This window comes from Marmota flaviventris, chromosome 10 (genome assembly GCF_047511675.1).
Source record: "Marmota flaviventris isolate mMarFla1 chromosome 10, mMarFla1.hap1, whole genome shotgun sequence".
Classification (NCBI taxonomy): domain Eukaryota; kingdom Metazoa; phylum Chordata; class Mammalia; order Rodentia; family Sciuridae; genus Marmota; species Marmota flaviventris.
Window position 1 is genome coordinate 39,471,016 of NC_092507.1, and position 23,189 is coordinate 39,494,204.

A 23,189-nucleotide genomic window follows, 5' to 3' on the forward strand; every position below is an offset into this window, starting at 1 on the left:
TTCTCCCTAAAACTTACTGTCATTTGAGCTTCACATTTTACTTATATATTTCTCTTCTTAAATTTTTTTTTAGTTGTCAATGGACCTTTATTTTTATATGTGGTGCAGGAGAATTGAACCCAGTGCCTCAACATGCTAGGCAATCTCTACCACTGAGACACAACCCCAGCCCCTTACTTACATATTTCTTACCTATCTTCCTCGCCCTCAGTTAGAATATAAATTCAGTGATGTCAGAAACCAAGTATGATTTGTTCTCTTATGTGTTCCCATTGAGTGGAACTATGCCTGACACATAATAGTTGCTCAATAACTATCTGTGAGATAAATTTCATGCTTGAATTCAGCCCTCAAGTTGGAATGTCATGACTTTTATAGGGGAACCCTATCAAAACTCTGCTTCTTCAAAGCTCAGCTCAAATGTTCCTTCCTTCAGGAAGCCTTCCCTCCTCTGCTTAGTCAGAATTTGTATCCTGCTTAGTCAGAATTAGTATTCACCTCCTGTCTGTTCTTATATATGGCCTGAAAGAAAAATCTCTGCTACATTTATTATTTTTTTCTGGGCAATAATTAATTCTTTTAACTGTCTTTCCCTTTTACATAAAAAGCTGTCTGAAGGCAGGAACAATTTCATGGTTATTTTGGAGTCTACTCAGAGTGACTAGCATGTAACATGTGCCAGTTCTTGGAATGTGTGTGCTTATTGCATATCACGTGCTCCAATGTAAAAGAAAATCATCAGAAGAATACTCCACCTTCGAGGAGGTCAAGGCCTTGTTGAAGAGACAACTTCCACACTGACATTACTAGGAGGCAGTGTCTAACGGGGCATGAGAGAAGAGGAAAAGGAACCAACCTCTGAGGAACATCTGTTACATGACAGGCCCTTTGCATGCACTTTCATGTTTAACACTTCTAACAACCCCTGAAAAATATATTATTGACCCCATTTTATAGATAAGAACACCAAAGCAGAAAGAGACAAAAAGAATGCAAAATTTGAGAACAAAAGAAGAAATTCTGTTAAGAAATTCTGAGAACTTCTTCAAAAGAGCTTCCCTCCTTGGTGGGTTGGATGAATAGTTTCCCAGGAACCAAGGCACGGGGAAGTTCATTTAAGTGAGCCAGGGTCCCATGGCAGTAAGCAGAAGAACTGAGGTTCAGACTCACATCTGACCCACTCTGAGTGACCAGTGCATCTCCATCTTTAATGTGTCTTTGAATCACCTGAGGATCTTGTTGAAATGCAGATCCTGATTCAGTAAGTCTGGGATGGACTTGAGAATCTGCATTTTTTACAAGTTCTCCGTGATGGCCATGATGCTGGTATGAGGACCACACTCGAAGTAGCCAAGGCTTTAAACCATCCTTAGTTTTTGCAATTGTGTAAACTACCAAAAGTAGTCAATATTCTGACTCATTGGATGTAATAACTTCAAGTTGGCAGGAGAAAAGCCAAGACTCTGATGACCAACACTTTTAAATCCCACCCCCCCGCCCCCACCCTGCAGGAGGAAGGAAAAGGAGCAGAGCCATAGGTGCTGTAGAACCCAGGGTACCCCTAGTCAGTGTGAGAGCCCCCAAGGCAAGCCAGCTGAGTTCCCTAGATTTATCCAGTACAGACGCTCTGCTGGGCACTTACAGCACCTGTGAGAGAAAGCATAACTGGGATAGCACCCAGGCCTGGGTTCCTTTGAATCCTAATCCTGGAGTCTACTTCCTAGTCAGCTTTGGGCAGGTTATTTTAACATTTCTTAAGCTTCACTTCACTTTCCATGTCTGCATAGCGGGCCTGGTGATGCCCAATTCACACAGGATGACATGAGGTAACATGAGTAAGCCACTTAGCACAGGGTCTGGCACAAGATGGCACTAAGTAAATTATAGCTGCCGTTAGTCCCCATGTTAAAATAATCTCCACAGTGATCCTTTGATTGTGAGGATTAAGGGATTGTCTCTAGTTTCCCAGATAAGGGAACAGGCCGGAGAGGCCTAAATGACTTAATCAAGGTTATATGCAAGTACAGCTTCGAGCCACATGCACATTTATAGATGCAGGAACAACCACAGTTCTCTCTGCCCCTCTTTTGGATGTGTAAAGATAAATTCGAGGCAGCTAACAGCAGGGAAAGGCATCTCAGAACCGGCAGCGAGGGCATCCTGGGATTTGGAGTTGGCTGCAGTTAACCCAGTATGTGAATTATCGCCAAGCAGGTGATCTTGAGGTGACTGGGGATTTGATCATGTGCTTTTAGAATGGGATTTCAGCCTGAGCTAGGGGTTCTAACGTCCACAAAAATTCCTTACTCAACTAGGAAGTTTTCGTCAACAGCATCTACCCATCTGGCTGCCCCCTTGGGGGCTTACAGATGAGGGGAGGGACTGTTAGGTTTCTGGAAAATGATGGGTTTTTGAGAGAGAGAAAGAGCAAAGTATGCAGGTCAGCAGTGTAGAAATGCTGAGGTTCCTTCCAGCCAGCTTCTCTGTTGCTGTGATCAGCCATGAAGATGTCAGTGGCAGAAAAATGCCTGGGACCCTAAAGGCAAGGAAAAGCCACTTCTACCCAGAATCCGGGGGAAAAATAAAGGATTATAATCAGCTATGATCTGGCCACTTACTAGAGATTGAATACGATAAAAATGCCCAACACAAACCACTTAAAATAATTTACTCTTTTACTTGGATGATCCAAAAAAGCCTCTAAGGTATTTCTGGACCTCACCATAGTTGTTAATAACATTTTACTTCAAATAGGGCAACTGTGATTATAGCAAACAGTGCAGGATTTGGAGCCAAAAGATCTAGATCAGAAGATCCGAAAAACATGGCCCAAGGGCCAAATTGGGCCTACTGCCTATTTTTCTAGATAAAGTTTTATTGGACCACAGCCAGGGCATTGGTTGATATATTGTCTCTGGCTGCTACACAAGGCCAGAACTGTCATGACAAGGATTGTAGGGTCCACCAGCCTAAACTATGTTGTATCCTAACCTATACATAAAACAGTGTTTGCCAACCCCTGGTCTAGAATGAGATCCAGCTCTGTGATGTTGGGCAAATTACATTTTTCTCTGAGCTTCAGTTTCTCCATCTGCATAATGATAATTACCTCTCTTCACCCAGGGTTGTTGTGAGAAACAAATGCCATAGAATGAATGGGAAAGTATTTTCTAAATCCAGAATCACTGTGGAATTTGGGCAGGGGTGATTCTTTTTGCTCACCTGATTTGTGCTAGAGGAGAATTCACCCAGGACATCCTCTGTTTCATTTTCCAGTCCCTGGGGTCAGTTACTGTGTTCCCTCCTTCCTCACAATGCAAAACAAATTCCCCAGGTACTTTCTTTGTTTTCCTTCTTCCAACAAATATACAAAACATTCTGGTCATATGCTTCCAGAAATGAAAGATTAGTACAAAAGTGTACATTAATTCTTCTACTTACTGAGCATTTGTTAAGTACCTGCTGTGTGCAAAAAGATACAAACACTTGTAAGCCAGTTTTGTTTTATTTTGGGTACTGGGGATTGAACCCAGGGGCACTCAATCACTGAGCCACATCCCCAGGCCTATTTTGTATTATATTTAGAGACAGTCTCACTGAGTTGCTTAGCGCCTCACTGTTGCTGAGGCTGGCTTTGAACTCATGATTCTCCTGCCTTAGCCTCCTGAGCCACTGGGATTACAGGCGTGTAAGTCAGTTCTTAAGGAAAGAAGTATCTGTTTTTTTAGAGGAGAAGTTAGATTCAAAAATTATTTTAACAGTGTGGAGAGTGGCCATGTCTGGAGGACATTGTGTGTTTGTGTGTTCACGTGCCTATGATGCATAAAAACAGAAATATTCAGATTTAAGAACAGCTTGTTCAAAACAAACCTGTTTAACCAAAGTACTTAGGTGCTTTAAAATTTAGCCATTATGTATAGAGGTTTTCTCTTGGAAACTACTTCCTGAATTACAAGTTTCCATCCAAGAATGTCGATAATGCATTTCCTTCCCATGCATGGTAAGTGGGGACCCCTCACCCATACAGCTGGACAGGAATATTAGGTCCTGTGGGCATCAAAAAGCCAGATACTCACTAGAGATGTTAAGCTGTGGAGATAGTCTTCATTTCATAATATCTTTTTTCTTTAACAGAGAGAATTCAATAAGCATAACTTTGGTAATTTCATTTTTCTTTGTCCAACTTGCTACGTAAATAAACTTATAAATTGGAAACAAAAATAAATTTTGTTAATTTTCTTTTGCCATATCTATATGCTCAAATCTTGTTACTCTGTTGATGATAAAGGGAGAAGATGTAGCTACTTGGGGGAAAAAATAATAATAAAAAGACATCATTTCTGAATTGAAGATACATACACATTTAGTTATAGCATTTGGATTGGATCCTGCAGGCTTCTCAACATGGTGACTCTCTTGGGCCCCATGGAAAAAATATAACTCTTTGTGAATTTGTTCCATCTATATTTTTCCATATACATTTAAACACAGAACTCTAGATCCAAAACCCACCACCAATATACAGCCACCAAATATAAAACAAAATTCTTCCTCATTTTACTTTTCCCCACAACTAAAACAGTTTCTAAAAGAAATGAAGCTTGGGCTTTTGTATTTTCTACCTAGGAAATAAATCTTCTCTAAGGCATTTTAAAAAAGAATACTAGATCCATAGAGTATATTTTTATTAGACATAGCTGAACTCCTCCTATGATGGTGAGAATCCATGAAGAAAGCCTGTTCATGGCCAGGGTAACCACAGGTAGTTTCATTAAGCTGACAGTTTATCTCAGATCTTTCAATTCACAGGCAAGTTTTTCCATCTCTGTCCTCTTTTGTTCAATGCAGTGCTCTGTTTTAAAGTTTGCAGTTCATTATTTTGTATCAAGGAGACTCTCCACCCTTTTTTTCCCCTTTCTGAAATAACCTTCATCTGGTTTTCAGTTTTCCTTCCTCCTTGATGTTAAACACAGTCTCTCTAAACCTGAGACAGGTGATGATAGCACAATAGTGCTAATTATAGTCAGGAACCAAAGTGAGGATGGGTTTGGGACTGATACAGGCAGGTAGGTTGATGTAACACATCTAGCTGGGCAGGAATCTTCCCCTTACTTGACCTTTGCAACCTTCCTAATGCCTGAGCCTGAGTGTGTTTTCCTTTCTCTAGAAGCAAAAGTCTAAAACAGAGATAAAATTTAGAATATAAAAACTATATCCACTATATTTAAATTTATATCAATATATGGATAATTTTTAAAAGTATAATGTATTAGAAACTTGCACCACTGGAAAACATAATAAATTCCTCTACGTATATTCCATCACCATGATGAAATAAGGAACTTTTTCTGTGTGAGGTAGGTCTAATGTTTGCAGCTAAAATGAGGTTTTGTTTATATTTTTTCATATACTATTTTAATTTTACACAAATTAAATTGCACTGAAAAATGGACCATCTGACCAGTTTGCTAGAATTCATATATAAGGTTTATCATTGACCTAATTGCTTTAAAAAAAATGTTCTTTTAAAGCAACTCAACTTGGTGCATGACTGTTTTTAAAAAGCGATTATAAGAATATTTTAATACAGCAATTTTTTAGACTTCTTGTATATGCAAGGTAAATATGACTGAGAAATTTGCATGATGAAAATGGATTTAATTAGGTGAATGTAGTTAGGCTTGATGAGGTGGAGCCAAATTTAGGATAAATGGTATTTTTAAACCAATGAAAGTGATCTCTTATATTTGTGTATTGGCAAAATGAAGGTTCTCAGACCATGTGGCAGGGTCTTACAATCCACACATCTCTCTTGCTCTCTCTTCCTCTCTCTCCCAACCTCTCTGTATACACACACACACACACACACACACACACACACACACACCCCACTCATGCACCACACTTATGCCATAAAATGGAAAGAGAAATGTCCCAGCAGTGGAATGTGCCCAGCACTCTTTCACTCTTTCTTCCTTCTTCGGTTACCAAAATTCTGGCTGGTAAAGGCCCTATCTGGCAAAGTTTGCCTCTATCTTTCCTATTCTAACTGTTCTTCCAAAACCCAATGGCAAACCCTAATTAAAGATTGTCGTTTGAAATTTTTCATGGCAGAGATGACAGCCTTCCATTAGGGTATGCCTTTGAGTTTTCTCATGCTTCTCTTTGCTTCCATCCTATGAAGGATAACAAAGTCACCCATTTTCTGATCCAGAACCCAACTTGTTTTCCCAGGTTCCCTCCTACAACCAACACAAACACAGACATTTACCAGCAAAACAGAAGCTGTTGGAAAGATTTTTTTTGGCTGCTGAAATGGGCTCCTGTCACCAGGACATGGCAGGCTTTTTGCTGTATTGTCTCCCAGTCCTGGCCCCCGTACTCCAAAGAGAGCTTTATGTAATCAGTCTTTCCTGACATGTGATGTCCTGTCATTTCTCTCCCCTTCGGCTCTGCTGCCGCCCACAAATCAATAACATTGCCTGGGAAGTTCAAGCTGGTTTTGCAGCCACCACAAGCTCTGTGTTTCTTAAAGGGTATGTCAGAAAATGTAAAGTTTCCTAATGATATTTCTGGCTGATGACACATGGCAGAGCTGATGGACTATTTATAATCAGTGGCACGATCGCAAGCACATTATTTTTATTTCACTTAGGGGGGAGCCCTGTCACTCGCTACCTCTTTTTGCAGACAATTTGATGCCATCTCCACCTAAAGTAGCTAAATCCTCTTTGCAGAATGTGTTTGCACTCTCCCCTTTGTGTTAGGAGCTCCCCTGTTGTCTACAATAGAAACCCCCCGCCCTGTTCTTTTTATTGTTCTGTGGCCCTAGGGATGATGAGGGCAAAAAATGATTTGCAGCAACTGCTTTCAATTCTGGCCATGCCTGCTTCCTTCACTATAATGGGCTCCAGTTTTTGCTGCTCAGATTATGCTCCATCCCTCTGAGTGTGGGTGTGGCTGGCATGACTGAGGCCATAGACACAGCTATTGCATCCAGTATTGGCCCTGATTTTACCGACCTGAGCAGAGCAGAGCTGTGTTTTGTTGCGCACTGTTGTGTTCTAGGCAATGTACTTGGTAGGCCTTTTATATACAATGTTTTACTAACTCTCACAAACTTGTCTGAGGTAAGTGTGTTATCTCCAGAGTAGAAATCTGGGGAAACGGGAGATTAAAGGACTTCTCCAAAGTCCCACAGCTCATAGGAAAAGCCCCAGGGATCCAGTTCAAATTTCTTCTAACGAATTACACCTGCTGTCTTTCTATTGCCCTGTCCTGCCTCTTCCTGATTATGTGGACATTTGTACATATCAGGTGTGGATGCAGGGGCACTTACCCGCCCTGTAAGTTGAAAGGCCAACCAGAGTGAGGGATGGAAGAATTGAAAAGCTCTCAAGTCTGGGGGTAAACCCCAGCATAAAGGAAGCATGTACCAGAGGAGGGTTTTGACCCACTGCAATGGAAAGTGTTGCATCTACAAAGATACTGAGCACTCTCTCTTTCTCTCTTTCTTTCTCTCTCTCTCTCTCTCTTTCTCTTTCTTTCCCTCCCTCTCTCTGTCTCTCTCTTTCTCTGTGTTTCTCTCTTTTTTTAATGTTTCCACAGGACAGAGTTTAGGGTATGGATTTGTTAACTATATTGATCCAAAGGATGCAGAGAAAGCCATCAACACTTTAAATGGACTCAGACTCCAGACCAAAACCATAAAGGTAAGAGGTGACATACTGGCTTCTGATTCAGGAGGCCCTGGTAAATTTCATTCTGTGAATCTAATAAATCCAGGCTGTGTGGAGCCAAAAGTGATGTTCTTTATTTATTCAAAGAACATTTACAGTACACTCTACTAAGTGGGGACATAGGCCATCACAAAAGAGTGAGATGAGGGCTGAGTATAGGGAAGATTCTAGGAGCCCTGGGACCTCCAATCCAGAAGGCGGATCAGTTGCCTGGGATCCAAGACCCCACTTAAAGGGCCTGCCTGTCAGCCTGAGTTGGCACAGATGCCAGGAGCAAGCCAAAGGGAGAGGTTGAGGCAGGGAAGCTGTTCTAGGTATGACTAGTATGGCCTGAGTTTAGACAGGAGGCAATGAGAAGATGAGGTTGGAGGGTTAGAGTGTCAAGTCAAGAGACATAAACCAGTCCGAGCAGCTTGGCTTTGGCTAGGGGTGGTTAGGAACCTCCTGACCATGAACTGGAAAGGGAAAGTCAATTATAAACACACACACTGGTGTAACAGGAACAGGTGCTATAAAATCAATGAGAACATAGTAAAAGAACAACAAAAACACTAATATTTCATCAATCTAAGAGTAATAAGATGGGCAGATAATATCTCAGGAGTGATTGTTGTTGTAAATTAAAAAAAAAAAAAAAAAAGTAACCCAGAGCCTGTTCCTTCAGGAGGTGCAGGTTTCTGTGGCAGCATTGTTATGCTCTGGGCTCAGACATTTGTGGGATCCTTCAGGAGGCGGTGCTGCTTGCTCTGGGGGCCCCCTTTGGACAGCAAGGGGGTTGTCTTCAGGATGGACCCTCCCTGCTCCTTGGCCTCCCTCCTGCTTCTTCCCCCACCTCCAGGCAGCATCCTGTTTAGGGGCAGCTGCCAGCCGATTAATGAGTCCCATCCTTCATAGCCTATTAAACCGCAGGGAAGTGTCTCCTGGGCGCTCTTATCCTCACGACAGCAGGTCTGACGCAAAGTAGGACAAAAGAGAAACCTCTCCCAGAATGGAAATCTATAGATGGCACCAGCTCTCAGCGTCTGAAAACACAAAACCAGAACTTTTTAGTCCAACAGAGCTACTTTTCCAACACCCAGACTGACAGAAGAGTCTACTGACTAGTATAGGATAATCTTAGCGAAGAGGTAATAAAAAACAAAAACAAAACAAAGCCTTTTATTTTTAATATGTGATTATCTTTCTTTTTTAAGCAGCTTTACTTTTGCAATTGAGTTTAGCTTATTTTTAAAGATAATTGCTTTCCCTGATCTCCTACAGTCTTTGGTACACAAAGACACCAAAATGGGCCTAATTCAGGCTATCCTCGTCTAGGCTTAGAATCAGTTCCTGTGAGTTCTCTAAGGGGGAAATAATCAAGAGTTGTTTAATTATAAAGTAGTCCTCTGAGAGGCAGGAAGATTAATTTCTTTCAAAGGAAAAACATACCTATTTTTGTGCTGTAAGTAAAGAAGAGATGCTTATGTCACCTGACTGTTTGATGAGGCCACACCAGGTTGATAGCTGTATTTGTGGGTCTGATTGATTTCCGTACTATCTAGTTCAGCATTAGAATGCCAGACATTTATTCTTCCCATGACAGACACCCTGACCTTGAACTGAGAAAGGTATTTTCTTTCCTCTATAGTTTTCTTAAACTCTTCTCTGAGGGTTTGGGATCAAATCATCAGCCATCAATTCTGCCTTTTTTTTTTTTTTTTCTTTTTAGTATTTCCTAATGCCCGTGGGGTTTCCCAGAAGACTGAGTGGACCTGGCTTTTCTGGTCTCAGAATGTATCCCCTGGCCCATCATACTATCAAATGCTTTATCTAAGTGGATCTTAGAGATAAGGAACATTGATTTTTTTTTTTTCCTGAGAAGAGCCAGTCTGCCTCCTTCCCTCATCCACATCCCTTTCTCCACTCTCCCACCCACCCTGGGCTCCCCCTGCATCAAAATGCTGCCAACACATTTGCACCCAGCGGAAATGTGGGCTTCTGAAGCACTGTAGGATTCAAAAAGCATGATGCCACGGCTGAATCAATAATTTCCATTCTCTACTATGAATGAAAATTTAATGTGCAAACCTGGGGATTTCAGCCCTTTCATTAAAGCAGTTTATTTGCCATACTAAAAATTAAGTTTGAGTGATAGGTTCCTTTATTAACTTTTCTTCCCTTTCCTAAAGGGACACAGTGTTTAAGGTAAAAAATCATATTAAAGGGAAGAAAAAAGCAAACCCTTTTCATGTGCTGTTAATAGTCTCATCATTTATTAATTTCTCAAAATTGCTTTTTTGCCTTTCAGGCCACTGTTTACTTCTTCTGGTTCAGTTTGCTTTGATAAGTGACATGAGATTTATCTCTTTGCTCTGACTCCCATGAAGGAATAGATAACTTGCCAATCTGGAAAAAACAAATATCTTCTTTGGAAGCATGCATTAGAGAGATATCCTTGGAACCATCTAGTACATGTTTGCAAACTTTGGTCAAATTTATCTCTTTTTTCCCACCCACCCCCACCCCCCACCCCCCCACCCCCCTCGGTAGTGCTTTCTGCACTACTTTATGTGCAAAATAGGTGCAGGCAAATCAAGAGTTAATTCTTAAACTATGCAGATGAAAGATTAGCAATCTGACTCAGGGAAGGTTTTGGAAAGCCCTGGGGTTGGGGGGGCTCAAGTGTGTATTAGGTAAAGAGGACAGCTATTCAGCTGCTGCTGATGATGGTGGTGGTAATGATAACAGTGAGGATTGTTCAAATCCGGATTGTTGCCAGATCTTTCATTTGCTCAATAAAAACTGAAATCTAGATATTTTTTTTAAACGTCAAATCTCCCACTTTTTTAAAGACTAGAAACTAACTCAAAAAAAATTTAAAGCATTATGTAGGACAACCAAACAGAACTTAATAGTTAGCTGACCTTTGGACAGGCAGTTTGCAACCTCTGAACTCAAATTTAAATATGCAAACACTGTTTTGCCAATTGAGCAGTGAATGGCTCATTACCAGGCGACTAGGAAGAGGTGTCCACAAATGATGGTTCCCTATCAACAAAAATCCATTTCACCTTTATTAAAAGGAATGTAAAGCGACTGTGTGTGAATATTGAGGGCATGTGGAGGGCAAGGCCAGACCTCTGGTAAAGAAAGCAGAGAAAGGGCATGGTGCATAATTATGCCCCCAGTGAGTAGTTGTGGATGGTGACTCCAGAGGAATTGTTCTTTGGTCTATAATTTCTTTAGTGGGAGATTCCAACCCCTTATCTTGGAGAGCAGGCTCAGAGAAGTGAAGTGATTTGTTCAGGGCCATACAACTGACCAACAGTAGAGATGGAGTTAACATCCAAAGGACCTTGCTTCCAGAAGAGGAGTTGCTTAATGTGTGAGCATGAGCTCGAGAGGAAGTAATAATAATAATAATAATAATAATAATAAATAGTAATGCTATCTTGCATTTAGTTTTTATGCTGTGTCCAATAATATTTATAATCTTTTTACATGCTTATTATCATTTAACCTTTGAACTGTCCCTGAGCTAATTACTTTGCACATGTCAGCTCTTTTTCTTAAAATAGACTAAAAGAAGGTGCTATTATCTCCATTACACTAATGAGGAAACTGAGGCCCGAAGAGGTTAAGGCACATACCCAGGATCACGTAGTTGGTAAATGAGATTTGGAGTAAGAAAAAGAAGTTTTAAATAGCTCTCTGCAGTAGGTCATGTTGGAGTGCCACAATGACTGTTTGCCCAACAGCATGTGCATTCTGTAAGGGTGTGTGGGTGTGTATTTGGCTCTGCACACACATGGGTTATACTCCCTCAAATGGGGAGGAGATATAAAAAGCAAACAACTGAATTACAGGGTTCCTTCAGGTTCTTCAGTAAGCAGACTTGTGGTTCAGGGCTTCTGAACTTAGGGACACCCCTGACTTCAAATAATTTATTCCTAGACCCTGGCTTTCCGGATTCCGTTTTAAGTCCTAGGATTAGGTAACCAGAGATGGCAGTGCCCTGGAAATGCCTCCATCCATGTGTCTCAGGAAGCCATAGGGTAGGGACCATGGGCCTGCCAAAGCAGCCTGGAATCCCACTTAAGAAACTGGGTCATTTCTCAGTGTTCGACTCTAAGCTCAGTGGGGTTGATTTACTCCGTTTAGGGCTTTGAGGTGCTATTTGTTAGCTTTTGTTTTTGTTTTGTTTTGGTTTTCTAGTTTCTCCACCAAGGATCATTTGGGACTCTGAGAAGCATTGGGTGAAATAGCTGTGGATTCTGGAAAAGGATTCCCAGTTCTCCCTCGCTGACCCCATTCATGCCTAATGCCTGTCCCAGTCCTGAGCTCTAAATGAGCAGCCCTGACTTTACACTGTACTTTCAGACGATTTACTAAGAAGCACTCAGTTGAGTCCAGTTGCATTTGGTTCAGCTCTTAGTCACATTAATTAAGGACAACAACAAAAACAATTAGATGGTTTTATAGTACCTTCAAAACAAGCACATGTTTACCAAAGGTTTGGTTGGATTGATATTCAAGTGACACTGAGAGCCTTCAATAAAATGTGACTGAAGGTTTGTTATCAATCCTGCTAAAACTTTCAGAATGGTGAGACATCTAGGTTTCAACCTAAGTGTGAGGAGCAGGATTGCAGAAGTGCTCACTGCTTGCTCTTGCTCTGAGAGCTCCTGAAAAGGAGCAACTCCAGTGCAGTGGAATGGGGTGATCACAGGGTTGTAGAGGTTTCCATTTGGATGTTTTGGGGACATAGGGAGCTGTGCAAGGTGTGAGTGGGAGAGTGTTCTGTGGGTTCATCTGTGAATGGCGTGCCACATGGAGTGTTTGACAAATGAAACCAACAGTTTGCAGGCTACTATAGTAGGTTTTGTCAGCCTTAGATTCTGACAAAAATCATCTCTATATTAGGGGCTTTTTCATTCCTGTTAAAAGCAAGACCTCATTTCTAAATAATTTAGAATGCCAAGGATCATATCATGAACACATATCAGCCTTTCACAGCCTAATAATGTTAACATTTTTCCATATTTCTATTCTTTTCTCATTGCATTACATGTTTACAAATGATTTTAGTGATTTTTTTCTAATAATTGCATTGAGCTTTTACTTGAATTATACAAATATAACTTGAAATAAAACATTTCCAAAGCACAGCTCTTGTGTAAACTTGGGATGTGAGCAATTTCAGGACTAGTTCTCAGATTAAGGGGCAAAAGGGTTGCTTCTGCAGCTCTGAGCAAACCCATGAGAGTTTGCACTCAGTCAGGCGATGGGGTGAGAGAGTAAGAAAGACACTTTATCACAAGGCAGCAGTCCAAGTCTCAAGGGAGCAAGACTAGGGGAAAGTGTGTGAGCGAGGGCTTTTCAGAAGGAAAAACCTCCCTTCTCCAGGAAGGAGAGTGAGTTCGCATATTTCCGCCTCTCTGCTAATGTTTTGATGCTGCTTAACCATTTCTCCATTTTCACTTTATTCTTCTAATAGCACTAACAGTGCCTCCAGGGGATCTTCCTACACTTGAGCTTTGCAGGTTCCAGTTTGCCCCTCCTGCTTCTTTCTCTTGCCAGGGGTCATGGGCAGCTGTGTCTCCCCCCATCCCCTCCCGCCATCCACCTGCCTTGCTAAAGGCCTCCATTCCGCTGAGGCATCTTTTCTTTGCACTTGGCATAAGCAATTATTTCTCCTATCACGTCTCTTAATGCTTCCCGAAGAGTTAGCAGATCATTTTTTGCTGATGGATATCACCCTACCCAGAAATGATGGCCTGCCTTCCTCAGTCTTGTTAATAATAAAAAAGCATGTTCTCTCCTCCCCCATTCAGGCTATAGTCAGATCCAGTGTGGGAGCACTTCCCTGCCAAGGTCAGCAGGGGCGGCTGGATCACTGAATCCCCAAGGAGAAGGCACATGGCAGGGCTATCGGAAACTGGATGCACATTTACCCCAGTTGTACCAGCTGCCTCTCTCTTTTTTGTGGGAGATTATATTTGGCTGCTCTGTCTCCAGTGCCCGGTTAACTTCCTTTGAGTGAATAAATTCAAATACAGAGATAGGAATTGGAGAGGTGGAAATATAGTTCCCCTGTGCTCTCAGCTCATGAAATTGATATGATGCTAGTATCTTTGAGGTCATTTGCAGTGTTCTATGTGTGGATTACAAAAGAAAACTGGGAAGGTATAGGTTAGACACTTAAGTTTTCAGAAGTACATGGAATGGGGTCTGGGCTTTAGCCATCCATAAGCATAAAAGAAGTCAACAATGTGATGTGAGCTGCTTTTGAAAAATTGGCACTCCCTTGGCTATGTTAGGAGAATATGACTACAGATCACAGGGACTGGTGGTCCTTTCTTGTCCACTCTGGTCAGCTCATCCCTGGTGTTTTGTACCCATCCAGATCATTTTTAAAAGACATAACACTGTACAGGTTGTTCAGAGGCAGATGGCAAAGAGAGCTCTGAACCCATGTATCTATCCCACAATGGTTGCTTTTCCATTCTCTTGGAAAGAAAATTCTGCAGTGACCCAGAGGCATTAGTTCAATCCTATATTTTAATAATCTGGAAAGAAAACCTGTGTAACTGTCAGAATAGAATATTTGCCTTGAATGGTAGTGAGTCTTTCATCATCAGAGGCATTCAAATGAAACATTAGGGATGAGATAGGAAAAAATTCTTGTCTCAGAATGAATTTTGACTAAATGACCCTAAATGTCCTTTCTCATTCTGAGATGTTACAACTCTGTGTTTTTTCTTGGTGTAGAACTACTCTAGTCAGTATAGTGGTTACTAGCCACATATTGAATTTGAATTAAATAAGAAGTTCAGTTCCTTGGGCACACTAGACATGTTTGAAATGTGTCATTACTGACACGTAGCTAATGGTTACCATATTGAACAGCACAGATATAGGACATTTCCTGATTCCAGAAAGTTCTGTGGCACAGAGCTGCCTAGAACATCAGTGGCCCTGAGAACTAAAGAATTATTTCTCTGAAGCCTCAGGACAGGATAGCTGGTCTGTCAAAGATCAGAAAGCACCACATCCCTCTCCCCTTCTCCCTTTTTGTTCATTAAAAGTTTTGAGTTAAGATGGATAGTCCAGTTCTGCTTCCATCAAAAATTACTAGGAATGACCTTGAGCAACTTACCTTATTTCCTCATCTGCAGAATGGTTCCTTCCAACTCTAATAGTCTAATAAAATATTACAGCATGCTCATTCCCACTTGGTACCTTTCCAGTAAAAGTAACATTTGGTGCCAAGAATATGGCTTTTATCTCACTGTTCAGGTTAGCGTGGCAAAATGGAAAGATCCCAGAACTTTGAGTCATATTCAAGTTTGTCTGTTTGCCTTAGTTCAGCTGTGTGACCTTGGGCAAGTACTTGATCTCACTGAGTCATAATTGTCTCTGGAAAACAGAACTAATGATACCTCACTTGTAGGTAATCATGGTTTGTATTGAATACTCAAGAAATGCTCCTCCGGGGATAGAGATGTCGCTCAATAGTAGAGCACTTGCCTGACCTGAGAGGGCCTGGGTTCAATTCCCAGAAAAAAAAAAAAAAAGGAGTGGTGAAGGGAAGGAAGGTAGGGAGGGAGAGAGAAAGAAAAAAAAAGAAATGTTTCATGTATGACAGCTGCTGTCTTTGAGACATGTATCTTCTATGGAGTCCAAGGAGAGAGCAGTCATTTGTGCCTGGGCTTCATGGAAGGTGGGCAGGAGTTCATTTTGCCATGATGAATGAAGACCAAAAACAAAGGCATGAAAGTGGAAACCTTCAGCACTACTCAGAAAGCTGTGACTGTGTTTTTGTTTGAAAGGGTGCAGGAAAGGGTTAGCAGGAGAAGAAAATTTGGGCCAGATTCCAGGGGGCTTTGAATGCCCAGATAAGAGATTTGGACTTCCATCACAAGGCATTAAAGAATTATTGAAGAGTTCTGTGCAGGAAGAAATGGCATAATTAGAACTCATTAGAAACATTACCATCAGTTTTTGCCCCTGATAAGAGAACAGCATGTATCAGGTGGCAGGTGGAGGGGAGTATAAAGAGTGGGGGCTACAAATACAGACACCTGTCCTGCCTGTGAGCAGGGCTGCAGCCACAGGCACAGAGGTGAACCAATCCTCACAATCAGAGCTGTTGTTTCTAGGAGGCAGCTGGCTTCTTTCTTCTCTCCCTGCTCCCAGAGGTGGGATTGGAAGTCCCCGGGAGGGTTTGCTCCTAGAAGCCCTGGCAGCACCGCAGTCTGTTCTCTGCTGCCATTCTCCTGGTCTCTTTGGAATGAATGTTCCCCAGGGACCTGTCTGCTCTGGGGAGTTTGTATTCACTCAGAGAATAGGGTGTTACAACAAACCGGGGAAAATCTGCAGCCTGATCTTCTGAAATGATTGGTTTGTTTGTCTCCTCTGCTAGACTAATAGTCCTGCGTGTCAGGGACTGTTGTATTCATCTCTGCACCCTGATGTCTAGCATAAGGCCTAATTACATAGCAATCATGTCAAAGCTGCTGTTTATTGAGCACTTACTGTGTGCCAGGTATGGTGCCTAGAAATCCTACAAGGAAATAGCTCTTTTAGAGAGCTTCTAAACTATGTTATTCAAGTGATGCACCCCAGAAGGATTAAGTGACTCACCCCAAGGTCACACAACTGGAAAGTGGTCGGGATTTACATTTTCATTTCCTCAAGCCCAAAGCCCTTGCTCTTAACCTCTTCACTCTTTTCTACTATAGAACAGGAACTCAGTTTCAGTTAAAGTACCATAAACAAAAGCTTCTTTGAAGTGTCCTGTTTCAAAATAGTTACATGATACTGTAACTAGCACCTGTCAGTGAGATCCACAAGATAAGGGGTGATGAGGATAGGGAGAATGTTCCAAGGTTGTCGAAGGAAGAAAAACCAGTAATAGCTAGCAGTGACATAGGATGCCACATGAGGTAGTGAGCTTCCTATTGGTGGAATGTACAAGCTAGATAGCCAGCTGTGTTAAATCCTGCACTGAACTTTTGAGGTCACTTCTTCTAGCACCAAGTTTCTCTGAAGCAGATATCAGAGATAGTAGTGTCAGGAACACCCATGTGGCCTCTGACATCTTTATCTCCAGTTACCTTCAACTGTGGTTATAGACATTAGCAGTTTTGCAAATATAATACCTAGCTCAAAAACATCCAGATGCCATGCTACTATTGTAATCCATAGGGGCCCAACAGATGACCTCACTGTTTTGCACATCTGGGTTCTAAACCAGTTGAGAGGCAAAACAAAAGAGTGTGGAATCCCGAGGTCATCTTTATTACTGTTTAAGACCTGGACGTATTACTTGGACCCAGTGGAACTTCCTAACACTTTGACAGACTGAATAATCAAGAAGACCAAAAACAAAGGCATGAAAGTGGAAACCTTCAGCACTACTCAGAAAGCTGTGACTGTGTTTTTGTTTGAAAGGGTGCAGGAAAGGGTTAGCAGGAGAAGAAAATTTGGGCCAGATTCCAGGGGGCTTTGAATGCCCAGATAAGAGATTTGGACTTCCATCACAAGGCATTAAAGAATTATTGAAGAGTTCTGTGCAGGAAGAAATTGCATAATTAGAACTCATTAGAAACATTACCATCAGTTTTTGCCCCTGATAAGAGAACAGCATGAATCAGGTGGCAGGTGGAGGGGAGTCATAGGTGCTCTGGACCCCACAGGTCTCCCCAAATGAGAACAGAGCCTGCCCCCTTAGAACTTAGAGCCCAGGACAGAGTTTGAGCTTCTGTCTGGCATTGGCTCCCAGATGGAAGGAAGCTCCAGCATTTGAGTACCCCATTATTGAAGACTCCATTCAGAGTAGTTGCTCCAAGTCCCTGGAGAAGAATGGGTGAGGGGCTGGAAAAAGGCCTAGACTATTACTCCAGGGCACCCTCCACTTGGAGGGAAACAACAGAAGTGGAAGATGAGTGTCCCCTTGTCAACAGCCCTTAGTATTGTACCTCATTTGCTTGATTATTTCCCTTGCCAGACTGTGGGGGTCCTTGAAGCAGACACACTCCCAGCACCCATCCCAGGGTCTAGCTCACAGCAATTGTTCAGGAAAGTGAGAAGAAGTCAATGAACTCTTATTTAATTCAGTGGTTTCCCATAGGAGCACCTTTCAGGAGCTAAGAAGGATGCCTTTTCCTCCCATTTTTTCCTTCCTCACAACCCCAAGATCATGCCTTTATTGTTTCTCATGTCCTCCCCTTTCTCTGCATTATGGTGGGTCGGATGAGGGACCATGCTGTTCTTCTCCCACCCCCCAAGCCAAGTCCTGGCTGTGAACAGGCAGAGGGACCTGTGGGTATTGTGTGGGAAGAGGCAGACCCCAGCCCTGGTCCTGCTCTCCATCTGTGGTGAATGACAATGCTGCCTGACCCACTTTGTGAAAATCTCTGAGAGCACTAAGTCATTTAAGAAAGTGGAAAGTACTTTGTGGATGTGAAGGGATGGGATTTGTTGAAACATGTTAGAGGAAATTCATGGCAGTGAACTGCTGAAAGATAGCCAGACCCCAGAAAGATGGCAAAGGAGCACAATGCCTCTGTAGGCATTCACTGGTAGTGATCCATGTGTTTGCTTGTTTAATAAAATTAGAGGGTATGTCCCAATGAGGGATAGATACCAGACTGACCCACAGACACCTGTATAGTTCATCATAATAATATATAAGTTATGATATATGCTATTAAGTTTAATTAAATTCTAGGTATGTTCTAGACATAAAATATTCTTACTTATTTCTACAATAACCCATTAGAGGAGAATTGTCCCCCATTTCTTACAAGTAAAGAAACTGAGACTTATCAGGATCAAATTACTTGCTCAAGCTCACACAGCTAGTGAGTACTGGAGCCCACCCAAAGTCTGAGCTCATAATCTTGTTGCTGTAGTGTAGAGGGTGGGGGATTATGGGCAGGCAGGGATGGGCAGTGCTGGGGAGTTTGAAAGGGCTGAAAATCTTCTGTAAACACTGTCTGTGAAGCCAGGCATTCATAGTCACCTGCCTTTAGGCCACAATTACCCAGAGAGAGAAGTGGCCTCTTTACTCTCAGCTCTTTCTGAGTTCTGGAGCAATATCTCTGATGGCCTAGAAATGCCAATCTTTGTCTTCAAAGATTCTGGATGAATGAAATAAGCAGGATCCTGATGGTCCAAGGCAAGGGGAATTCTCTAGAGCATTGGCTCTAGCATTGGGAGCCCCAGGTTCTAGGCTTCTCGTTAGAAGAGCTAACGTGCCAATAATGATGGCCTCTTTACAGGGGCTGAAAATTGGCAATATTTTTAAAATGTTTAGGCCTGAGAAAGGATCTGACATCAGTAGTCATTCCACTGGAATTTAATAAGTGTATGAAGAAACTTGAAAGTTTTAGATACTGGAATGCGCTTTTGAATATTGAAGGCGGGAAGATCCTTTTCCTGTCATTTTTGTCCACTCCTACTGGCACAGGGGAATAAAACAACAGCAATTTAAGGGTCCAAATTGAGGAGAAAAACTAAGCAGGAATTAGTCTTGGAATAGAATGACCAAGGTGCTGTTCACTTTGGGGATTTGTTACTGCCTTGTGTCTATCTCTGGGGAATCTGTCAAAGTAATTTTCCTTAAGATTCCATCTCTGTCAGAATCATCTTTTAGGGAAATGGTTTTGGTTGTGTCATTGACTCCAGTGCCAGCTCCTTTTCCCTAGCAGGGTCAGTCCTTAAAATGCTTCCCTCTGTACTCCAGATCTGGGTGCCCAATGGAAATCAAGTTCATTACTATCCACAGTGCATTTATTGGATAGTAGTAAATGCACAATGCCAGGCCCTTCCCTAAGCTTTGGCCTCATTTGTATTCATAACAGAGGAAGGTTATTACCAGGCCACCATTCCCTGACCCTACCACCACCTGTCTCACCAACAGCCTCATTTCAGCTCTGTCTTATTCCTGGCCTCGTTAATCCTTGATTTATCCCTCCTCTGCATTTGAGTCACACGCATACATAGCCCTGGCATAGCACACGTCTTGTGACTTTGTGATAATTGGTTTATATGCCTCTTCATCCATTATTCTACTCAACCCATATTTATCAAGCATGTCCTGTGAAATGTCTGTGGCCTCCATTAGACTTGGAGGTCCTCCGGAGCAAAAGACCTTGTCTTGCTTTTGCTGTGTCCCCAGAACACAGCACAGCAAGTAACTGGCGCAGGGTAGATCTTCAAGAAATGTTTGCTGAGAGAAGTGATGTCTAGTCCTACGACGTCCTCTTCTCTTATTCCAACCCCAGACACTGAAGAGTGGGAAACTGTCCCTTAGCTTTTAGCTTAGTAGGGAAACACAGTTATGACTCTGGGTGCTTGACTCTCAGTGATCCATCTTAGTGGAGGAACCAAGCTATAGTTAACCCCAAAGAGCCATTAAGGGCCACATCGTCCATCAAGAGCTGGGGGTGTCCACTTTTTTTTTTTCAGAAGGTATTAAACACCCAGCAGGAATCAGGCTCTGTGCCGGGAGCTAGAGCCACAGAGATGAATAAGACACATATAATCCATGACCTCAAGGAGATGGTCAGACCAGATAGAGAGGTGGTGAGTTAAGGTTAGAACGGGTTAAGTGCTATGATTCATTGAGCACATTGCTGTGGAGACTTTTAGGAGGAGGCAAGATCAGACAGAGGCGGCTATCAAGAAAAGGTAGTAACATTTGAGCTGAGCCACCTTAAGAAAAGTAAGAATTGTATTTGAGGAAGAAGATGGAAAAAATGTTCCCCATGAGCAAAAGCATAAAGGTGGGAGAGGGGCAAATGACATTCAGATGACTTGCCAGTAATTAGAGTGAGACGAGGGTGACCCTTGTACTGTGGACCCACCACTATGAGATTTCCTTCTCCTGACCACTCCTTCCTCCTGCCTCAAAAATAGTTCTATGCTATAGCCTGAGAGGACAAGGGCAGGAGCACATTATGTGAAGTGAAGCCCTATCCAGGCAGTTGCATGGGTTTCTCGAGCGCCCCCCCCCACGACCCCCTGTGGCCTCAAGTGCACACACAGGAAACCTCAATGAATTGGACCCTCTACCTCGCAGCCCTGTGCTAGGAAGGAGAAAAACCTGTAGCGACTTCCCAGGCCACCCAGGAGTTTCTAGAAGATGTAGACAATGTAGGCAGCTGCCTCACTCCATCAGCAGGGGGAGGCCAGAGAGGCAGATTAGTCACTCACATCATTTTCTGTTGAGTCAACATCTATTTTTAGGTGTGGAACTCATAAAGGGACCTGGTGTCTCTGTCATAGAAAGGGAGAATGTGCCATGGGTGAGGAGTCTACTCATCCTTCTTCCTCTTTGCCACACCCATTCTCTCCCCTGAAGTTTCCAGAAGCAATGTCCACTTTGCTTCCTGAGGTCTAGTTCTTAAATGGTGAAAGATTGGTTTTTACACGTGCAATTCCTTTTGCACACTGGCTTGTGTGTGAGCACACACACATACACACACGCGTGGCCCCACAGTCTTACCAGGTCTTATGAAATCCGTTATCTAGATTCAATAAAACTCCCAACTGAAAAATGCTAAGGCATATAAGTCCCTTCCTGTCCAACGTTGTCAGATGTGCTCTAAAATGACTGTTTTCATCATCTATTCTGAGCCATAACCGCCCCAGAAATAGCTTTAGCAGGAAAGTGCTTTTGTTAGACTAGCTGTAAATTATATTTCAAATGTCTGATGTTGTTTTCTTAAAAAAATAAATAAATAAGTAAATGAAAGTCTAAAATTAATGACTGCTGGGGTTTGCTTTGCTTATGTGTACTGCTACAGATTTGGCTTCTTGCAGATGGAATTTCAGATCTGTTTACACTTCTGTGTTAGCTTTTTGGGGAGGAAAAAAAGCAGTGGAGAGATCTGGGAGGACAAATTTACAAAGTCAAACTTATTATAACCATCAGTGAGGCTCTCTTCCCTCTCTGGCTGCCCTTTCCCTCCCTCCTGCACACTGTGCCCCCATTTTGTTTGTTGTGGTTTTATCTGCCCAATCTCAAAGTTAGGGGCAACTGGTCCTTGCAGATGTGACGACAAGGTCACATATCCAGTTTCGCAAGCAGATGTTCATTCAATCCCATTTCACCAGCGCTTTGTCATTCAGGGAGAGCAGACCTTATGAGAACAGATTGGAGCAACACAAAGGACAGAACATAAAAAAAATCTTACAGAGAACCCAATTGCTTTTATGTTTTCTTGAAGAGAATGGGGGTAGGGAGGGTGGCAGGGAGAGAAATGTGCAGAGCAGAATTTCATAGGGTTTTTTTTTTTTTGGTTTATTCAAAGATTATTATGTGTTGGATACAGTAAATCATCTATACACCCACATCCAGGAGGTAAATCTTCAGAACTTCATGCGTGGGTAGTTCTGCATTTAACAGCTGCCATACAGTAGCTATTTTGTTCTGCACTTAGAGACCCTTATCTGTGCATTTGTTTTAAGTTATCGTCAACTCTCCTTTTGTTCCTCTATTGCTGTTCTCCTAATTCTCATTACTATTACAAGAGTAGCTCAGACTCTGAACTATTGAGTGGTTTTAACTGGCACCTTGAGCTATACTGCTAGCCGAGGCACTGTCATCTTGGTGGTTGCCTCTGTCTCTCCCTTGAGGTCAAGTGCCTATAATGGATTTAGTCCTCTTGCCTCTCCTAGGTCTCATATGCCCGTCCGAGCTCGGCCTCAATCAGGGATGCTAACCTCTACGTTAGCGGCCTTCCCAAAACCATGACCCAGAAGGAGCTGGAGCAGCTTTTCTCGCAATATGGTCGTATCATCACCTCACGAATCCTGGTTGACCAAGTTACAGGTTAAGTGTTTCTTTGTAATTTCTTTTCTTGCATATCAGTGCCCAACTGTTATCTGTAGGAGCAGGCTAATAGTTGCTTAAAGTCGAGAATATGGGTCATGAATAGGCACACTTCTGACTTGGGAGAAAGATTTCTCATCCATCAACTGCCCAAATTTAAAATGGGCCATATTGGGATGCAGAATTCTCCGTCGTGGGAATTGTTCCAGCAGCCGCTACACTATTTGGCAAGGTTGTAAAAGAGAATTTGGGCATCAGGTTGAGAATGGAGCTGTATGACCTTCAAAGTCTCTTTCAGCCCTCAACCAGTAACGGTTATTTTTGTATGTGAAAACCTGTATATGTTGCTCTAGCTCCAATTCATAGCATTACAGAGTTAAAAGGAACTTTAAACTACCTCATTTTGTACATCAGCAAACAGATCCAAAGTGAGAGCTGACTTCCCACCAGCTAGTCAGGAGCAGAGCAGGGTAAGAACCCAGGCTTTGGGACTCAGGTTCTTTGTCCATAATAAAGAAAGTCAATCAGCCAGCACCTCTCAGCAAGAAAGGTAAAATACCTGGGGTTGCATTTTTAATGACAAGGTGTTTTATGCCTACCCCCCACTCTATCTCAGTTTAGAAGTC

The 23,189-nt window shown here is 42.3% G+C and overlaps 1 protein-coding gene across 3 annotated transcripts in view; it reads left to right on the forward strand.

The window, feature by feature from the left end:
- The window catches only part of Elavl4 (ELAV like RNA binding protein 4), an 83,049-nt gene that overhangs the window by 53,420 nt on the left and 6,440 nt on the right, over window positions 1–23,189 (forward strand). For all 3 annotated transcript variants that reach the window (XM_027944965.3, XM_071618733.1, XM_027944973.3), the window contains exons 3-4: window positions 7,609–7,712; window positions 22,410–22,563. In XM_027944965.3, coding sequence (XP_027800766.1) covers window positions 7,609–7,712; window positions 22,410–22,563 — 258 coding nt within the window. The remainder of the gene's footprint in view (window positions 1–7,608; window positions 7,713–22,409; window positions 22,564–23,189) is intronic.